Source organism: Muntiacus reevesi, chromosome 12 (genome assembly GCF_963930625.1).
Source record: "Muntiacus reevesi chromosome 12, mMunRee1.1, whole genome shotgun sequence".
NCBI classification, from domain to species: domain Eukaryota; kingdom Metazoa; phylum Chordata; class Mammalia; order Artiodactyla; family Cervidae; genus Muntiacus; species Muntiacus reevesi.
The window spans coordinates 17,294,793-17,316,027 of record NC_089260.1 but is presented as its reverse complement, the minus strand read 5'-3'; the positions used below and the strand labels follow the sequence as shown (position 1 = coordinate 17,316,027).

The 21,235-nt window shown below is 40.8% G+C and overlaps 1 protein-coding gene across 1 annotated transcript; it reads left to right on the top strand.

Moving 5' to 3' along the window:
• Window positions 1-1,468: 1,468 nt before the first annotated feature.
• PABPC1 (poly(A) binding protein cytoplasmic 1) lies at window positions 1,469-18,744 on the top strand. The gene is made up of 15 exons (XM_065902495.1): window positions 1,469-2,185; window positions 5,258-5,451; window positions 7,091-7,206; window positions 9,495-9,634; window positions 10,901-10,995; window positions 11,343-11,480; window positions 11,649-11,744; window positions 13,966-14,238; window positions 14,633-14,723; window positions 15,157-15,267; window positions 15,350-15,504; window positions 16,052-16,136; window positions 16,679-16,809; window positions 17,395-17,488; window positions 18,299-18,744. The coding sequence occupies exons 1-14, from the start codon at window positions 1,993-1,995 to the stop codon at window positions 17,485-17,487; spliced, it is 1,911 nt and encodes a 636-aa protein (XP_065758567.1). The 5' UTR covers window positions 1,469-1,992; the 3' UTR covers window position 17,488; window positions 18,299-18,744.
• Window positions 18,745-21,235: the final 2,491 nt, after the last annotated feature.

The following is a 21,235-nucleotide window of genomic DNA, read 5'->3' as shown; positions in this document are numbered from 1 at the left end:
CCGTTCTCTTAACAGTAAAATAAAATTATTACTTCTCGCTCCACTTTCCACACAAGATTGCTGTAGGGAACAAAAGATGCTAAAGCTTTAAAAATTGTAAAGTACATCTCTTCTCGGCCTTTTGGCTAAGATCAAGTGTAAAAATTGTAAAGTTCACTACTACTTTGAAGTCGGATTTGCATGTTGACTTAATGTCTTTCCTATCAACTGGTATTTTTGCAATAGCCTTCCTATTAAAGCTCCCAACTAACTCCACAACTGTTGTACAGATTTTTAATACTGCGTTTAGGCGATTTCTAATTATGCCTGGTTGCAAGTCTGTGAAGCCATGTACGACTGTGACAGACTCGCACTTTGCAGGAAAACATTTTTCTGGAGTCCTGTTCTCTGTTTCAAATTGCTGGCAGAAGTAGCACGAAATCAGTGACTCCACCCTGACCTCTTAAGTGAACTGTGATCACGGTACTTTAAAAAGGGAAGCGGACAAAGACCTCAAAATAGTTTGCCCAAATTAAAATCACGCTGACCAACGACAGCGCCCAGATGGGAGACCCGGTAAGAGTCTTAAGGGCTCGGAATGGAGAGGCCCCGGAGTCCGAGAGCCCCTCCGCACCCCGGTCCTCTATTGGAAGCACGACCCAGGTCCGGAGCTGGAACGGTTGCGGGGGTTGGGGATGGGTGAGCCCCCGAGCGGGCGGCCAGGACCCGCCGCCGGTTGGGGGTCAGCGAGCGCCGCGGCCGTTGAAGACTCCAGCTCCCAGCAGGCACCGCTTCCGCGGCCGAGGCGCGTGGCGGCGCTGCCCGCTGGGACTCGTAGTGCGGTCTGGTAGGAGAACCGGGGAGCCAGCTTGGGCTCCTTTTCGCCCACGTTGCGGAAACTAGGCCTGGGGGAATCACGCCGGCCCACTCCCGCCTGGCGACCCTAGGGGGCGGGGTGGGGGCGAGTGGAACGACTGGCTGCGGCGGGAAGAGGGCCTTTGGGGGTCGCGCACGTGGGGGGTAGTTAAGCGCCGAGAAACCCGGAAGCCCCGCGCACCGCCCACCGCCCTGGTGACGGCTCAACGCCTCTACCCGGTGGAGGTGGGGCGGGGTGTGTGGGAGGAGGGGCCGGCCCACCCGGCTCCTCAGAGAGACGCCCGCGAGCCGGCCCTCCCCTCCCCTCCCCCACGGGTCCTACGCCGCGCGGGGCCCGCCCACACCCCCACCCCCGACCCCGGCGCGTGCGCAGAAGCCCCGCCCCTCCGCCCCAGCCCCACCCACTACAACCGCAGCCGCTGCCGCCGCCGCCACTTCCTCTCCCTTCCTCTCTGCTCTTTTTCCTCCTCCTGTTTTTCTCTTCCCTCCTCCCCCTCCGCCTCCTTGTCTCCTCCCCCTCCGGCGCTGACGCTCGCGTAGGGCCCTGGCGTCAGACGCGCGGGGGGCGGGGCGAGTGCGGCGGGGGGTATAAGTAGAGGGTGCAGGAGGCGGTGCTTCCCCTTCTCCCCGGCGGTTAGTGCTGAGAGTGCGGAGTGTGTGCTCCGGGCTCGGAACACACATTTATTATTAAAAAAATCCAAAAAAAATCTAAAAAAATCTTTTAAAAAACCCCAAAAAAAATTTACAAAAAAATCCGCGTCTCCCCGCCGGAGACTTTTATTTTTTTTTTCCTTCCTCTTTTATAAAATAACCCGGTGAAGCAGCCGAGACCGACCCGCCCGCCCGCGGCCCCGCAGCAGCTCCAAGAAGGAACCAAGAGACCGAGGCCTTCTCCCGCTGCCCGGACCCGACACCACCACCCTCGCTCCCCAGCCGGCAGCCAGCAGCCAAGCCTCCAGCGGCAGCGGATCGACCCGATTCTGCGGCCGTTGAGTAGTTCCCGATTCCGCTTGATTTTTGTCCCTCTGCGCTTGCCCCCGCTCCCCACCCCCCGGCTCCGGCCCCCCGGCCCCGGCACTCTCTCCCCTCCTCTGACGGGAAAGGTCGCGCGGCCTGTGGCCCTGCAGCCGTGCCGAGATGAACCCCAGCGCCCCCAGCTACCCCATGGCCTCGCTCTATGTGGGGGACCTACACCCCGATGTGACCGAGGCGATGCTCTATGAGAAGTTCAGCCCGGCCGGGCCCATCCTCTCCATCCGGGTCTGCAGGGACATGATCACCCGCCGCTCCTTGGGCTACGCGTATGTGAACTTCCAGCAGCCGGCGGACGGTGAGAGCCGGGCCCGGCGGGCGGGCGGCCGGGCGAGCGGCCATGAGGCTCAGGCGGCGGCGGGCGGGCTAGGCCGGCGGGCCCGGGGGGGAGGGGGCGGGAGGGCATGTCACCCCACCCGAGGCCAGCGGGCAGAGGCTGGGGCGTCAGGACCCCGGCTCCTCGCGCCGGCCGGGGCCCGCGCCGCCGGCAGCCGCACGCCCCTCGCGCGCCCGGCCACTTCCTTTTCCGCGACCATTTTCTCGGCCTCAGCAGCGCTCAAACTTTAGGGTGATGACGCGCCCGGAGGGTGGGTGAGGTTGGGTTCTAACACGACCCGGTGCTCCCCCAGGTAGCGGCGAGATCTTGAGGGTGTCGAGCGCCGATCCCCTTCTCCGGTAGTCGGTGGAGGCGCTCCCACCACCCCCAGGCTCCTGCCGGCGCCCCAGGACAGGGAGGAAGTGCATTTCAGTGCTCGAAAAATACCACGTGTTGAACCCGGTAACCTCCCAGGCCCGAGGCCTGTACCCTGTCGCGGGTCCAGTCGCCTGGGGAAGCCGCGGGGACTTGGAATAAAGTTAATCTGGTGCTCTGGTGGTCGTCCTCAGGTTTCTGCGACCACTCTCACTAACGTGTGTGTGACTGACGGCTCCAGAAGTGTAAATTACCAACCAGACGTTGCTTTGGGGGTTTTCCCTTAGTTCAGACAGTTCTTGAAGCAGCAAGTTTGGAGAGAGGGGATGTAGAAGATGACCCATCGTTTTCTCAGGCAATTTAGTTAGTTTTGATTTTTAAAATCTAGTTAGTTTCGTGGTACTGGTAATTCGGGGTTTGTTTTTTTCCATCTCCTGAAATCGTCTCTGGTTTTGAAAGATTTTACTTTAAAAAGTCGTCCCCAATTTTGACTAAAATGTTGCTTGTGAGTGTAGTGTGTACTAGACCATTATACTTATGTGGTATTCTAGTGGTGATTTCCTTATAAAAGTGGTCCATTATATTCATACATTATGGGGAATGATTGAGTGAAAAGGAAGGGATTAATTAGTTTGAATGTATGGGGAAAAAGATGGCGATTAACCTTATATTTTTAAACAGTTCACAAAAATTCGAATATTTGGCAAATAGATATGTGGCCTGATGAGTTGCCAGGATTTTTCTTTATAGCTGAATCAATTGACTTGGAAAAGTCATTTTCACTTAATTTTATGATCCATTTTTGCCCTTTTTTCCCTTGGCTACTTGAATATATGTCAAGTATTATAAAGCATATGGAATTAGTTTTCGTAGGAAAGGCCTTGAAGGTGGAATTTAAAACTTTTATCTCGTCAAGGAATTATTTTGTGATCAGTTTTTCACTAGGTAAAGTTAATAATGAGATTTGGGGGTAGACAGGCTGTTGAACCACACCAAGTTGTAAAACTGCACTGCAGGTTTTTCTGCCCTTTGCTCTGTAGGCGGTAGTTCCAAATGCCTCTCTGTAAGGATTCTTCCCAACTCTGATTAAATTTATCACTAAATGGAAGATCAGGGAAGGTAGTTTGGGTGCAGATAATCACAAACTGAAGGGTTGATAGAGAAAATTTGAACGAACAAATTCTAGAAATGTGAACTTTTGAAACTGACTGTTAACAGTTTCTAAACTTAACAATTTTAAATCAGAAAAAAATTTTTTTTTAATTTCTTGGGATTCTAAAAGTTGAACTTCAGGTTACCATGGTTACAGTACACTCACTGTGTATTATCCTCTATACCAATAGACCTATACTGTCACTACTGAAAAGAAGGTAGAATTTTTCCATCTTCAGTTTATTTTATTCCTATATTTATACAGATTATTCTCTTTACAAATAATTGATTTTCCTTCTACTCGCCCCCTTATTTTGCTACATTGGTGCACTTGTAGAATAGCTTCTGAAAGTGATCAGTTTCCAATTTAACAGGAAAAGGTGACTCATTCAAAAGAAGCTCAAGCAAAGTCAGCTAAAAAACTAGGGGAGCTGAGTAGGTGTGGCCAATTGATAAATGAGCTGACAGCTGATTGTCACTATCTTCTAGAAACTGAAATTTTCATTTATAGAAAGAAGTGGCTGGAAAATTTGTTTCTCACTAACTTTACAGTTAACACTAGCATGGCATTTGTGAAAATTGATGTTTCAGAACTTCAAATGGACTGTGTGTGTCCCTTCTTTAGGAACTAGTCTTTTCTACTTACGGATACATTTTTCCGTTTAGAGTCCAAACTTTTTTAATAAGTGTTTCTTTAATGGTACAGGTGCACATAATTTGATCCTTTGTAGACTCTGAACTCAGATTTTGAAATTTTTTATCACTATCCAGCAGTAACTAATCATCAGTTATTAAGTAAATGACCTAAGATAAAACTGGTTTTATATGTATTAATAGTGAGTTGGACTATTGTAAACCAGGTTATTTTAAAAATTTTGTTAATAGCTAAATATGCTCAACTTCACATTAGTTTTTAAAGGCATGACGCAAATGTTTCTGAATGGATAGAACCTTTCTTTTTTTTTTTAACAGGGTAGTAGGAAGTTGTGCCATGAGTCACTGAAATCCCCCCCAATAAGCCAGGAACTTTTTTTTAGAAGATGGGCTAGCTTTTGTGTAATACTGACAGGAATAAGTGATAAAACATTTTTAACAAGTAGTAGGGAATAAGTTAAAATGCTTGAAAATCTGTAAACCGCTCTGCTTGTGGATAATCTGTAGTTGCTTTTAGTGTCTTTTTATATTGCTTATCAAACAGATTGTGAAGGGGAAATCTGTTTTTATAGTTGATTAGGAACAAAAAAGCATTTTTAAATTTCATGGCAATTAAAGGACGAGATTGCTTCAGAAATATGTTAGTTCTAAACAACATGTCATCTGTTAACATGTGGGAAATTTGGGATTTCTTGATACTTGTCTTTTGTGTTGTATGATATAAATCTAGACTGACAGGTGTAAAGTCCAGCCGTCTTCAGTTTAAGGAAGTAGAGGGGCCATGTGCTCAATTATTCCCTCTACAGTAGATTATATTAAGTAGACTGTAAAAGTTTTGAATAATATTTACTTTGAAAATGTCCTTTTTTGCAGCGGAGCGTGCTTTGGACACCATGAATTTTGATGTAATAAAGGGCAAGCCAGTACGCATCATGTGGTCTCAGCGTGATCCATCACTTCGCAAAAGTGGAGTGGGCAACATATTCATTAAAAATTTGGATAAATCCATTGATAATAAAGCACTGTATGATACATTTTCTGCTTTTGGTAACATCCTTTCATGTAAGGTAAGCAAAAATGTGACAAGTAAACATAATTACTGTTCATGGGGTTCTCAAGGCAAGAATACTGAAGTGGTTTGCCATTCCCTTCTCCAGTGGACCACGTTTTGTCAGAACTCTCCACCATGACCCATCTTGGGTGGCCCTGCATAGCATGGCTCATAGTTTCATTGAGTTAGACAAGGCTGTGGTCCATGTGATCAGATTGGTTTTCTATGATTGTGGTTTTCAGTCTGTCAGCCCTCTGATGGAGAAGGATAAGAGGCTTATGGACGCTTCCTGATGGGAGAGACTGACTGAGGGGGAAACTGGATCTTGTTCTGGTGGGCAGGGCCATACTCAGTAAATCTTAATCCAGTTTTCTGTTGATGAGCAGGGCTGTGTTCCCTCCCAGTTGTTTGACCTGAGACCAAACTATGGTGGAGGTAATAGACAATGCGCAACCTCCTTCAGAAGGTCCCATGCACTGTGAACTCTGCCCCCAACCCTCCAGCAGGCCATCACTGACCCATACCTCCACGGGAGACTCCTGGACCAGTCTGGGTCGGTCTCTTGTGGAGTCACTGCTCCTTTCTCCTGGGTCCTGTTGTGTACAAGGTTTGGCTTGGGCCCTCTCAGAGTCTGTTTCCCCAGTTCTGTGTAAGTTCTGGTGGCTCTAAGGTCGGGTTAATGGTGACCCCCTCCAAAAGGGCTTACTGCACCCAGAGCCCCTGCCCCACAGCAGTCTACTGCTGACCCGTACTTCCGCAAGAGACACTCAGACACGATTCTGGCTCAGTCTCTGGGTCCTGGTGCACACAAGCTTTGTTTGAGCCCTCTGAGCATCTCTGACGGGTATGGGGTTTGATTCTAAACATGATTTTGCCCCTCCTGCCATCTTCCTGGGCTTCTCCTTTGCCCTTGGACGTGGGGTATCTTTTTGGTGGGATCCAGCATTCTGTTAACTCCTGTCAGAGCCTAAATAGGCCCCAAAGATGAAAGTTGGCTAAGACAAGGTTCTTGCTCTTACTGAGCACAGTCATCTTTCACTAGAGTATCAGAAGCCAAATTTGGAAGATAATTGGGAACACAGGTCAAAGAACCCTGTGTGAAATACTTGGTTCAAAACAACAAACTATCAATGGTGGAATTTGTCTAGTAATAGTAGGGTATAAAAATGAAAATTAAGCGAGTAATAAATTTTAAAGTGATGCTAGTAAAAATATATCTAGGAATTTCTCTGGAGCTGTTGTGGGTAGGAGCGACTAAACTGAACACTCACTACAGTGTTGCAGCCGTGTGCTTAGTCGCTCAGTCTCATCCGACTCTGCAGTCCTTTGGACGATAGCCTGCCAGGCTCCTCTGTTCATGGGGTTTTTCAGGCAAGAATACTGGAGTGGGTTGCCAATCCTTTCTCCAGGGGATCTTCCTAACCTAGAGATCAAACCCGCATCTCCTGTACCTCTTGCATTGCAGGCACACTTTACCCACTGAGCTTTGGGGAAGCTACTTGTAGTTTATTCCTTAAGATAGCAACTGTGCTTTCTGTTAATGGATATCTTTATTTCCCAAACACCGAGGTAAGGTAGCTGACAAGTTATCTGAACATTGGAAAAATCCTAAATCAGTAGTAAGTAATGAAAAATTGGTATACATTTTCCCCTAGGTGGTTTGTGATGAAAATGGTTCCAAGGGTTATGGATTTGTGCATTTTGAGACACAGGAAGCAGCTGAAAGAGCTATTGAAAAAATGAATGGGATGCTTCTAAATGATCGCAAAGTGTAAGTATAAATATGAAGTTAATCATACTTCAAATCTGTGTTTAATAGTTAAAATCAATTCATCCATTTTACAAGAAATATATTTGTGCTCAAAAGAGGTAACAGCTAGAGTGAAAATTAATAAACCATATCTTGGTAGATTTTATAATTGTCTTTTCTCATAGTTACTGTAACATACAAACAACAGGGAATTAATACAACTGGTCAGTATTCAAACCAAAACGAAAAAGGAGAAGCTAGGTATGCTGAAATATAAAGCTTTCCCAGAAATAAGTGCATAGTTGAAAAAGTATGAAATGCAGGCAGAAACTTAGTCATAATTCTCAAGGTAATAGTTAGCCCACTTAATATTCAAAGCTGGGGCTAAAGTGATTTGCCTATGTTTTACATGCTGGTATGAGAGAGAAACTGGGATACAAATTCGTTGCATAAATTGAGAGCCCGGGGTAGCTCTTTACTGGGCCTTGTTGGCTGCTCAGTTGTGTCCTAACTCTTTGTGGCCCCCATGGACTGTCACCTGCCCAGCTCCTCTGTTCAGTGGAATTCTCTGGCAAGAATACTGGAGTAGGTTGCCATTTCCTTCTTCAAGGGCTCTTCACGACCCAGGGATCGAACCCAGGTCTCTTGCTTTGCAGGCAGATTCTTTACTCTCTGAGCTACCAGGGATTCTTTACTCCTATAACGATTGTTGTAATTGTGGCAATTTGGCTCGCTTTTCTGTGTGAAGATAAATCAGAAATCAGAAGTCTTTATGGTTTATCTTTTCTGAAATTAACTTGTTATTAAAAGTTGAAAACTTTTTAAATGATGATACTGATAAAACCTCTATAAGGCTTTCTGCTACAGGTTGTAAAAATACAGGTTTTTATGAGCCCAAAGAAATTACAAATCTCAATTTTCTTTTATCTTCTATGCCAGTGGATTTTTCTTATCTGGGCAGATTCAGCCTTGAGGTCATCTTGTAAGTGATGTGTGAGTTCATGTTGCCATGTAAACCGGGGTAATGGCACACGCAGTGGGTTTGACTCTTAGAAGTCTGCTGCATCACTCTTGCATCTGGCAGGTGGTGTGGTCAGTCTGTCCATGAAGGAGTTGTGCACATGGTGTTAGCTGTTTGGGTTCTGTCACCTGCTGGTTAAGGAAAGATTAGGAATATGTAAAGAGCCTCAAATATGTCTAAGAAAACCAGCAACTTCTCAGTATGAACAGTGTTTACAAAGGGTAATTCTTAAAGTTAGTACATCTTTAGATGAGAAAAATGTTCAGCGTCACTAGCATTTACAGATGAAGATATCTTTGGCCTGTCAGCAGTGGTTTAGAGGAGAAAATGGCTACCACTGGTGACAGTCTAGATTAAAGTAAGAACTTGATTTATTGCTGTTTTCTGAGTATAAAATGATACAACCCTGTTTTGGAAAGCAGTTTGTAGGTATAAACTTAAGGTTATTTATATAACCTTTGAACTGCCGTGATTTCTACAGTGCTATCCTAAGAACAAGTAACAATCTTGTAAAGTTATGGCATTATTTATAAAAGCAAAAAGTTGTGCTATCCACAATGGAATATTATGTTCCCATTGAGAACATTTATAAAACAATTGCATGGAGAAGCACCACCATGTGGGAGGAGGGAGATGAGGAGTGTTCTAAGGGAATAAAATCATAGGTATCTTCACTGAAAAGAAATTGTGCTAGATAGACTTAAACACAGAAAACAAAAGACACTAAATTCAGTCACGTTCCGGGTGGAATTATCTGAAATGGATCTTTAATTTGATGATGTTTATTCTCTTATTCTGTAGTGACGTACATATTACTTTTATACTGGGGAAAGTCTTAATTTTTAAAACACTTTTGTTGATAATGTCACAAAGAAATTTGTCCCAGGCTGTTGGGTGTATGAGGACAGAATTCAGTAGCATAAATTTCTGTTTTGGAAGAAGCCATGTTGGAACAACAGTGATGAAAGTTTTGTCTCCTCACTGGCCTGTTCCATGCGTACTTCCATTCCGTTGCATTTCTGGACATAATCTTCTGAACCCAGGTTAGCTAGAAGGATGGCAGAGGGGTATATTAGGGAAAATATCCTTTTTTGTGGTTATAGTTGAGAGGTTTGTTATATTTGGTGCTTTTATTTTTTCACGTAAGACCGTATTTCTGCTTTATAGTGTGCTCTTTATTAGAGATTCTGAAATTAGCAGTGACTGTTACAGAATCACCTATCAGGCTTAGTTAAGCTGAACTTCATAAAGTAGAACCTAATTTTATAGTTCTTACATATTTTATTAGATTTGTTGGAAGATTTAAGTCTCGTAAAGAACGAGAAGCAGAACTTGGAGCTAGGGCAAAAGAGTTCACCAATGTTTACATCAAGAATTTTGGAGAAGACATGGATGATGAGCGCCTTAAGGATCTCTTCGGCAAGTTTGGTAATGTGTCTGAATTAAATTTTTATATTCACATTGTTAGTTTTGGATAATATTTTATACTAAAAATAAATGAGACTTCATGGTACTTAAATTTTGTAGTTAATTTGGATTAAGCTACTGATAATCCATTATACTAGCATATAAGTAAAATTCTATCCAGTTTAAAGGTTAATAGCCTTGCGTTAGCACAGTAAGCTGTCACTGTGTAATTGGAATAGCCTTTAAAAGGTTTTGCTATGTTAAGAAATTGTGCTGGATTTATGCACTAACAGATCCCATCTGATCAGAGGCATTGCATGTGACACAACCAACTTAGGTTGGAATGTAGTCTTTAATTATGGGTTAGGAAAGCTGACCAGCTTTGGGATATTTGGCCAGTCTCAGCATCATGTTTGAGCAATTTAAAATAATAACTTTGAATGATCCAGATTTTCCAGTGAAGTGTAACCAGTCTCACTTTAAATAGTTGTGTAGCTAATCAGAAGATGAACCTTACATTGTACTCTTGCAGATGATTTGCTTGCCCCTTAACTTTGCTTTCCCTTTTGGTTAACTTAAACAGGTGTCCTGTTTTTTTAAGAGCATTTCAAATCATGAAGAATTAGGAAGTGTAATACTTGATTATTGCCAAGCTGTCATGCCACATTGAACCCTCTATAAACAGTCGTATCTGTGCCCATAAATCTTGCAGATTCTCTGTAATTAGATGTGATTTTTTTTTTTAACTTTTCCCCCACCTCCCTAAAATAATACCCTGTTCAGTTAAGTATTTTATTGAGGGAGCTAGTGGGGGAGAAGTGTGTCTTCAGAAACATGCCATCTCCAGGTGCCTCTGTCTCTTCTTCCCCAAAGGTCAAGGCCTCTGTTTTCTCTACTCCCTGTTGAAAATCAAGTGGGCCAAGGCTTAAGGAATTCTTAAGAAAATCAAGTTGTTGTAGAACAATGCATCTGTTTTGTACTAAATGCTAAGAATAAATTAACTTTGTCATTTACATTTGTCTGAAACATACCTCCTTAAATGGAAGGAGGAATATTTCAGAGAAAGAGTTTACTTAATTAGCTTCTTAGAAAAAATAAAGGGTCTTTGAAGAGAATGTTTAGTGCCTGTGATTGGAGAGAGGGTAAGAGGAAGAATAAATTTCTGGAGGTTTGGGAATTTTTTTAATCCCCATTTTTATATTTTTTTCCGCACAACTTTTTTGAAACTTGAAATGTATAAACTAAATGTTGTAGGGAATATATTTGAATCATCAAATTTTTTTTCAGGACCTGCCTTAAGTGTGAAAGTAATGACTGATGAGAGTGGAAAATCCAAAGGCTTTGGATTTGTAAGCTTTGAAAGGCATGAAGATGCACAAAAAGTAAGACTTAATATATACTTATCAGAGGCAGTGTGGGTTTTCCGTATTTTATAATAAGAAATGGGGGATATAAAGTTGAGTTGCTCTTGCATCAAAATACACAAGCATACCACTGGCTAGTCTACATGTTGTTTTTCACATGGTTTGAATTACTTGCATTTCATGTATTAGCTTTGAGAGTATAAATTGAAAACCTATATTATGTCTTAAAACCTCAAAGTTTAGTTTTTGTGATGGCTTTTTTTTTTATCTTTAGCTTTTATAAACTAACAGATTTTCTTTATTGTTAAAAAATGAACTTACATATAGTGCAAGTTAGTAATTAAAATTTTTTTTTTTTCCTTAAGGCTGTGGATGAGATGAATGGAAAAGAGCTCAATGGAAAACAAATTTATGTTGGTCGAGCCCAGAAAAAAGTGGAACGACAGACAGAACTTAAGCGCAAATTTGAACAGATGAAGCAAGATAGGATCACCAGATATCAGGTTCATTTTTTAACTGAACAAGTAAAGCTAAGGCAGGAGTGAGGAAGCCTATTCTATATTCATTTCAGTCGGAGGGTGTGAGGGGGACAAGGAGAGGAAACGGGATAAGCTAATAGGAAGTATGTTTAAGTACCACTGTGGTTTTCTTTTTCCAATTTTTTTTTTAAGGGTGTTAACCTTTATGTGAAAAATCTTGATGATGGTATTGATGATGAACGTCTCCGGAAAGAGTTTTCTCCATTTGGCACAATCACCAGTGCAAAGGTAAAGCATATGATGCATATCTTTTTTTAAGATTTGAGAAAAATCTGTGCTCATGGATGTATATATATAAATTTTATATTTCATACTGGAGTGTTGTAAGAGAACATGTTGTAAGAGAAATGTGTTTATCCTTTGTGTTCCCTGAAAAGCATTTAAATGGAGTATTGTGCATCCATTTATTTTGAATGTATGAAGAAGCATGCATGTTTTATAAAGGAGAGTCTTAAGTCCTTTTTAAAAAGAAGTCCTTTGTGGATCACTATATCACTGTTAGCAAGGAGATAAAGTTTGGCAAGAATTTATTCCGAGAGAGGAGATCTTCATGTTAATTTGATAACACTTGCTGAAAAAACATTGATCAAGACAGAAAGGTGACAACTCCATGCTAAAGTCTGGCGAAGGACTTGGTTGGCTGTCCCGGATATTTTTCCATGCTTGTATACTTACTGTATGCATATAAAATTTTTATAAAACAGTCATAGTATACCTATTCTGCAATTTGTCTTTTTATTTTACAGATCTGGATACATATTTATCTCAGGCATTTTCTCATTTTTCACTAAGGGCTGGCTGTTCATGGTCTAAGTGTACCATAATTTATTCTGCTGTGCCCATATTGTTGGACACTTGGGTTACTTGCATGTTAACACTATTAGATATCTTTGCACACATACATACCAGTATTTCTGAAGTCCTAGAGTTGAAATTGCTGGTTAGTGGGTATGTATATTTAATATGACAGAATTGTTTAAAAAGGCTGAACATATTACTACTAGTCTTGTCGAGTTAGTAGAAAGTGATACACATCTTTTAAAATGAGACATGTTATTTATGTGTTTACTTGTTTAGCCTATTTGCCTGTTTTTACATTGCATTGTTTATTGATTTCATAGGGAGAATTTTATGTCAGCTCTTTGTTTCATATTGCAAAAATTTTTTCTAAGTCTTCCATTTAGGACTTGGGGGTCTTGTGTCATCTTAGATTTTCCCTGTATTTTGCATTTTTTGTTTGGAGTCAGAATCTATCTGGCACTTGGAATTGTTTCAATGTGATGTGAATATAAGCTCTACGTTAATTCAGAATTATCCTGTTGTACCATATGCTAGATAGTCCAAAGTCCATCTTTACCCACGGTTTTAAAATGTAAGCTTAACATCCCAAGTTCCCATACTTGCTTGGGTATATTTCTACAATCTTTCTGAGATGTAACTGACATAAAACATATTCAAATGTACAACATAGTTGTTTGATATTTGTGTATACTGCAGAGTGATCACCACAATAAGTCTAGTTAACATTTATTACCATAGATTAAAAATATTTTTTTCTTGTAATGGTAACTTTAAAGATCCACTCTATACAACTTTCAGATAAGTAACTCATATTAAATATAGTTCCCACACTGTCCCTATACATCCTATTCATTGCGTCCCTTGTCATTGCTTCCCTGTGACTTTATGCCTAGGAGTTTGTATTTTTTAAACACCTTTATGTGTTTCCCCAAGTCGGCTGTCTCTGGCAGCCACCAATCTGTTCTCTGTATCCCTGAGGCCAGTTTTTTGTTTTGTTTTGATTCCACATTTATGTACGATCATGAGTCTGTTTTATTGCTCTTCTGTTTGTTCCTTTGTCAACAGCATGCTGTTTGATACAGCTGTATAGCATGCTTATATATAGGTCTACTGAATAGTTCATTTCATTTCCTTACTGCTTGTTTAAAAAATCTTTGGAGTTACTGTGAAGTTTTCTGAATGTTTATTAACCCCAATATTTATGGCCCTTACGGTTGTGAATGTGAAATTTTAATTGTAAAATGAGACTCAACTGCTTCCTCCCCTCAAAGAGTAATAGTAATATAGCATCTTGTCACCTTGACTTGTTAGAATAGTCAGATTTTAATTGTGCATTTTTTTCTAAATTTTTTACTAAGTAAATTTAGTAGGCTTTGAATGTATTTAGAAATTAAACCTTAATATTGGAAATCTAAAAACCTTAAAGTTTCTGTTGTGTCTCTGCCTCTCTACTTTTGCTTGGCTAGGATAATGCTTACATGTAGTTTACCCTTAGTATTTGGATATTAATGGGAAAATTGTGGGGAAAATGATGAAAGTATTGACAAGGTTTAGTTAAGTGTGAGTTGGTGGCTCTAGTTGATACTGTTCGTAATGCCTCATCCTTCCATTGCATTAATTGTGTGGTTTTTTAATTTTCTTTCAATAGGTTATGATGGAGGGTGGTCGCAGCAAAGGTTTTGGTTTTGTATGTTTCTCCTCCCCAGAAGAAGCCACTAAAGCAGTTACGGAAATGAACGGTAGAATTGTGGCCACCAAGCCATTGTATGTAGCTTTAGCTCAGCGCAAAGAAGAGCGCCAGGCTCACCTCACTAACCAGTATATGCAGAGGATGGCAAGTGTAAGAGCCGTGCCCAACCCTGTAATCAACCCCTACCAGCCAGCACCTCCTTCAGGTTACTTCATGGCAGCTATCCCACAGGTAGGTTCTAGAAGAGGACAAAACCTCATGGAGGGCTCCTGCTTCGTCACCTTTTATGTTTTGTCTCCTCCCCACCCCCCACCAAAAAAAAAGTAAAGTCTTAAGATGAAAGCATTTGAGATGTGAATTACGATTGGATTTGAAAAATGCTTAAAAGTGTGCATGCTGTGTATTAAGTCACTTCAGTCGTGTCTGACTTTGCGACCCTATGGACTGTAGCCCACCAGGCTCCTCTGTTCTTGGGATTCTGCAGGCAAGAAAATGGGAGTGGGTTGCTGTGCCCTCCTCCTGGGGATCTTTGCTGGAGTGAGGACCTGTTAAATATTTTGAACATGCATAATGTGTTGTATTATTTGCTTTTTCTATGATTGATGCATTTGCTTGCTTCCTACAGACTCAGAACCGTGCTGCATACTATCCTCCTAGCCAAATTGCTCAACTAAGACCAAGTCCTCGCTGGACTGCTCAGGGTGCCAGACCTCATCGTAAGCTTTTTTTTTTTTTTTAAGTTGCAAAGTATATGAACTAAAAACATAAATGAGGCAAATTAGCTGTTATATCCCAATGGTATATTAACTGTTGCTGTCCGTAATTTATAGTTTTACAGGTGTTCATTTTGGGCATCTTTAGCGTTTTGTTCTTTAAAAAGAATCTTAAAATGTTCGTAAAATATATGCTGGTTTGATTTTTTTTTTTCTCTTTTTATCACAAGTTTGAGAATGCATCCAACTCCATTTCATATTTTTATGATCTGATATGAAGTGGCATAAAAGTCTGAAGAAATGGCAGATAGGAGCCTGAGCTTTTAAAAAATATACTTGTTTATATTTGATCATTTTTAGTCTTTTGTGCAAATCTAAAAAACCAAGATGAACACAGTTTTTCCCAGTTAATGTGTGTTCATATCCTTAAATGTAGCATTCCAAAATATGCCCGGTGCTATCCGCCCAGCCGCTCCTAGACCACCATTTAGTACTATGAGACCAGCTTCTTCACAGGTTCCACGAGTCATGTCGACACAGCGTGTTGGTGAGTCTTAACCCTTCCCATAAAAGTTGGTCTCCAATTGGAAATACGAAGATAAATACAAAAAATGTTTTTATTTTTTTAGCTAACACATCAACACAGACGATGGGTCCACGTCCCGCAGCTGCTGCTGCTGCAGCTACTCCTGCTGTTCGCACCGTTCCACAGTACAAATATGCTGCGGGAGTTCGCAATCCTCAACAACATCTTAATGCACAGCCACAAGTCACCATGCAGCAGGTGTGGATTTGATGGCTTCTTTATGATAAAGATGACAGTCCTTGATTGCAAAGACTTTGAGGACAGCTGTATGATGTGTGAGAGCTTACGCTATCTAGAACATCTTGTTGAAGTCCCACTGACGGCCAGTATGTAAAAATACCTGCTATTCTCGAGGAACTAGAGCACTGTTTTCCCTTCTGGAATTGATTATGTGATTTGAGAGTTCTATTTGGCATAGTTGTAAGAAAGGGTGAAATAAAGTTTAGGTTGTAAGATTTGGCTTACTGTTTTTTTGGTTTTTTGACCCCTGGGACCAAAATTGTGGTTGATTACACTAGAAGTATGGTTCCAGAGACTACTCCAGATAAAGGAAATTCAACATCCCTGTGCTTATAATACTTGAGCACTTAGGTGTTAATAGCTGCCTTAGGCTGCATTTTCTGGTTCACTCAGCTTCTCCTGTTTATGTTTAGACTATAGTCTTTATCCAGTTATTTTCCAGTGATGACTGTGTTTGTGCTTGTCGTTACTTCTGTACTTAGGAGTTCTCCCATTTTCTTTCTAGCCCGCTGTCCATGTACAAGGTCAGGAGCCTCTGACTGCTTCCATGTTGGCATCTGCCCCTCCTCAAGAGCAGAAGCAAATGTTGGGTAAGTACCTTTGTCCCACCTGGTCAGTTACAGTAAGAGACTAGAAAATAGGAAGACACTTAGACTGCCTTTGCACCTAAAAATGACAATTAGGGTGGCGGGATCTGAATTGGTATGAATGATTACCATGGCGGTTTGTCTGCCTAACTCATTAAAAGCCTGGAAAACTATTTAAATGTTGCCTTTGATGGACAGGGTAATGGGGCATGACTTGCCAGGTATCCTACCACATTTTCTGAAGGAGGAGTTTGAAATTTGAACCAAATGAGTAAGCCACTTTGGTTTTGACTGAGGACAGATTTAACACATAGCTTCATTTCATCTTTGTTAGGCAAACTGATGCTTCCAAGAATTAATTGCCTTGTGGTAGATCTTAATCCATTTTATACTGATCATCTCATGAAAGATACTGAAATGGTGGATTATGGGTTCACATTTATTTGCTGTATACGAAGGGTTCATAAACCCGTTTTACTATATAGTAGATGCCTTAAAAAAATTTTTTTTTGATTGAAGGAGTTTTTGAATGTTTTTGTTCCTAGGTGAACGGCTCTTTCCTCTAATTCAAGCCATGCACCCTACTCTTGCTGGTAAAATCACTGGCATGTTGTTGGAGATTGATAATTCAGAACTTCTTCATATGCTTGAGTCTCCAGAGTCTCTCCGTTCTAAAGTAATTTAAATTTATCATTTACCTACAGCTTCTTATACTACATATTCCAGGATGTTTTGTAGAACATTTATAAGTGCTTTGTACAAATCACGCACAGTTCTAAGAGCTTTATAAATATTAATTGAAAATCCTAATAACTATGGTGCTGTTACCCCTATTTTATAGACACAGACAGGAAACCTGAAGCAGAGAGAGGTTGAATAATTTGCCCAGTTGCTCACAAAGCAGCTAGTGAATGGCGGAGCTCGGCTTCAGATCCAGTCACTGTAACTCCAGTGTCCCTTAACTCTTAGCTGTGCTCATCTGTATTTAAGAAAGGGGTATTTGCTGATACTTCTGAACTTTGGGGGATTTTTGGTGGGGAGAGAGTAGGAAGTACAAGAGATTAATAATTCCAAAACAGTGGTGGAATAGAGCCCAAAGGATACAGATGTATAGTTGGAATGTTGGTTTTTTTTTCATAACAGTCATTAATACTTTCATCTGAGGAAAGAAGTTTGCCTCTGTTGGACATTTGTAGGTTGGCGATTTGAAGCTATCTTCTAATTATTGTTTTTCAGAACCAGTTTGTTTTCGTTTTTTCAGGTTGATGAAGCTGTAGCTGTATTACAAGCCCACCAAGCAAAAGAGGCTGCCCAGAAAGCAGTTAACAGTGCCACCGGGGTTCCGACTGTCTAAAGTGAGCCCGCCTTGTCTTTCTAATTCTCACAGTTTGAGCATGTATTGAAATGTAGCAAAAACTTGTTTTATCACTAATCCAAATGCATTGCCAGTTTTTCAAAGAGAAGTAAAGAGACAGAGGAATTAACTACCTGTTAACCCTGGTATAGACTTGAATTTTTGAGATTAAGACCCCTTCAGACATTTTGCGTAGTAATTTGTGTTAAATGGCTGTAACATGGATTGGCCCTGTGTAGACAGCTATTCTTGAAGGACTTTCATAGCTTAATACATTTTCTTGGGTGGCAGTGATAAAGTTGTTTTTTGGCCTCTAATACTGCCTTTCATTACCCCCAAGAAATAGGGTGACATAGCTGTGTAGCCAGAGCCAGGCGTGTACAGAGATTTCCTATAAAATAGGAAATAGCTGGGGCTGTGCGGGCCGTGTCCCGTGTTGAAGCTCCTCTGCCCCGCTGTCACCATGGGAGAGCCGCCCCGCAGCTTGTGAACTGTGGTGCAGCTTGAGCAGGGGTGGCTGTGGTTCGTAGAGCTTTACAGAGACAGGCTCTCGGCAGGGCTTGTGTACTGACAAGGGCCAGTGTTGGTCCTCTCACTTGTGTTTTTATTACAATACTTGACATAACAACATTGTTTAAGGTGTGCAGCGTGTTAATTGGATACATTTATATATTGTAAAATATGACTGCCATTATAGCTATAATTAGCATTTCTGTAACCTAGGTAAATGTCCTTTCTTTTTAGTGGTTGGAATCATTATGTTCTGTGTCTTAAGTTTGATGACCATCATCTCTTTTCCCCACATTTACAGATGATCAGGGACCATGAGAAGAAACTCGTGCTTCACCGAAGAAAAATACCTAAACATCGAAAAACTTAAATATTATGGAAAAAAAACATTGCAAAATATAAAATAAATAAAAAAAGGAAAGGAAACTTTGAACCTTATGTACCGAGCAAATGCCAGGTCTAGCAAACATAGTGCTAGTCCTAGATTACTTATTGATTTAAAAACAACAAAAAAACACAAAAAAATAGTAAAATATAAAAACAAATTAATGTTTTATAGACCATGGGAAAAAGAATTTTCAGCAAAGTACAAAAATTTAAAGCATTCCTTTCTTTAATTTTGTAATTCTTTACTGTGGAATAGCTCAGAATGTCACTTCTGTTTTAAGTAACAGAATTGATAACTGAGCAAGGAAACGTAATTTGGATTATAAAATTCTTGCTTTAATAAAAATTCCTTAAACAGTGCACAGTGATGTTACGCTATTTTATTTCTGTTTGTAATTGGCTTGGGAAAATAAGTGATAGTTGGAACTGATGTTAAGAGCCTCTTTCATAACAAAGATATTGATTGTTTTTCAGAAATTTATTAGGTTTATGGAAGAGACATAAGACAATGCCTCTAATGCATTTTATGAAGTCAGATTTCCATGTGATTTCTTTTGAGATGATTTCAATATATGATATGTTAAGGTTTCTAGGCTGGGAGATAGCTTTTAAACTATCACTTATGTGGTATAAAACAGTAATAACTACTGTGTTTGCTGGACAGGAAGGTGTAGATAATATAAAAATTATACTAAAAACTAGTTACATTAAGTGAAAAAAAAAATAAAAACTAGTTACATTAAGTGTACTTAGGATTAGTTTTAAGCCTTAATTTTATAGACTTGTAATTTGACTTATTGATTATTGCAACTTAACTCAGTATAATAACTTATCATCCAAAGTACTTTGAAATAATGAAGATAATAGGGTTTTTCGTTGAGAGAAGTGGACTATTTAGAACATCAGGATTGGGGCCCGGGGCATACACATTAAACAGGTGTCCCTGACAGTTTGTGTGCTTTAGAGAATGATCTGGTTTCAACTCTATTTCATTCTCTACACACTGCTGCCAGAGTTTGCTTTGTGAGTTGCATATCTGATTATCACCATGCTAGAATTACCTCAACTGTCTTGTCTTTGGGAGCAAGTAAGTCTAAAACCTTAGTTATGACAGTGCCAGCCCTCCCTGCATATTGAAGCCTTAACCATGCTTCTGTACCTGGAATGCGTTTCACCTTATTCTGAAACTCAAGATACAAACCCCACTTCCTGCCTCATAGCTTATATCATGCACCTAGTAGGCATTATTAACATGATGATTTTATATTTTCCTTGGCTGTAGTCCTACCCTATTAGATGAAAACAATTTTTATGAATCATTAAAGCTTTCCTCAATACTTCAAGAAGGCAGGGATATATCTCAATTTGAATACAGAATGGTTCAAGCCTTCATGTTTTAAAGGAGCAGCTTCTAAGATGTCTTGAGCTAAAGTTCTCACAGTTCCCGAAAACCATTCCAGATCTAGAGTTGCAGATAGTGTTCACAGACAGTAGTTTGCTTTGTATGTTGGATAGCTAGAATTCAGTATTTCTTGTGTGATACAAAGATATAATTTGATTTTGAAATGTCTGTTTTCTTAGAGGAAACAACAGAACAAGTAGATGTCTGTAATCTACTTGTAGGAGTTGACATAGGAAAAAAATGTTCATTGTTTGATTGTGTAAGTTTACCTACTCAACCAAAAGTTACTTGTCACCCACAAAATCTTTGTGCAAACAGACTTCAGTCATCTGCGGATAGCACAGAACGCTGAAAAATGAGTCACCTGAAATCCACGTGTTTCCAGCTGAACTAAAAAATGCCTTGTTTCAGCTCTCAAAAACAAGTGTCCTTTTCAAGGCCTGCTTGTGTCTCACTTTGACATTCTCATGCTGTGTGTGTCTGTGAGTGAGTGTGTGTATGATTTTACTGTTAAATGGCCCCTCTGGAGAAAATGTAAGTTTCATTTGGGCATAAGTTATAGAGCTGTCAGCTGTGGGTTCAGTGTTAATATATATTAAATAAGGTGTATTTAGACAGAGACAAAGCTGTGTGTCAGTTGATGAAAATGTGGTCAGCTTACAGGTACCTAACCTATTTCCCCTAGGAGCAGTGATTCAGTTATTTACTAGTTTCAGTGTTAGCAAGACTTCAGGAAACAGTCTTCACAGACGATAACTGACTAGTGTCTGATAAATACATGGCTGAGCACTCCTGGTGCCTCAAACGGTAAAGAATTTGCATGTATTCGGGAAACCTGGGTTCAGGCTCTGGGTTGGGACGATCCCCTGGAGGGAGGGCACGGCAACCCACTCCAGTATTGCCTGGAGAGTCTAGACTACAGTCCATGGGGTTGCAAAGAGTCGGACATGACTGAGCACACCCAGCTTCAGGTAGGATTTGAAATGAAGCACAGTGAAGGATACTACCGTATCTTACAAGACTTACTTAACGGCTGCTTCTATTGACAGGAGATGATAATGGCTACTTGGAAACTGCTTTTTTAGCCTAGAATCTCCTTTTCTGTAACATGCCCACTAAGTTGCATGGCTAAAACAAGCTACTGTATCTTGTTTACAGGATACTACCTTTGATTATACCTCTGTCAAACCAATGGATCACAAATGAGTGAAATTTTAGAGAGTACTTTGAAATTTTCTTACTCTTTTGATGTAAAACCATGGTCCCTATTAATTTGCAGTGAGTAAATGAAGACCTGGATAGCTGTGCTTAATAGGTGCATTTTTCCTGCAAGACCAGTTCTCATGGAAATGATCAGGTTCTGTTCAATTTTGAAGCCCAGTGGGTGGAGCTGGCCATCTCTGCCCTGCCCTGATGGTCTGATGCATGCTGATTTGCTGGAGATCAGTG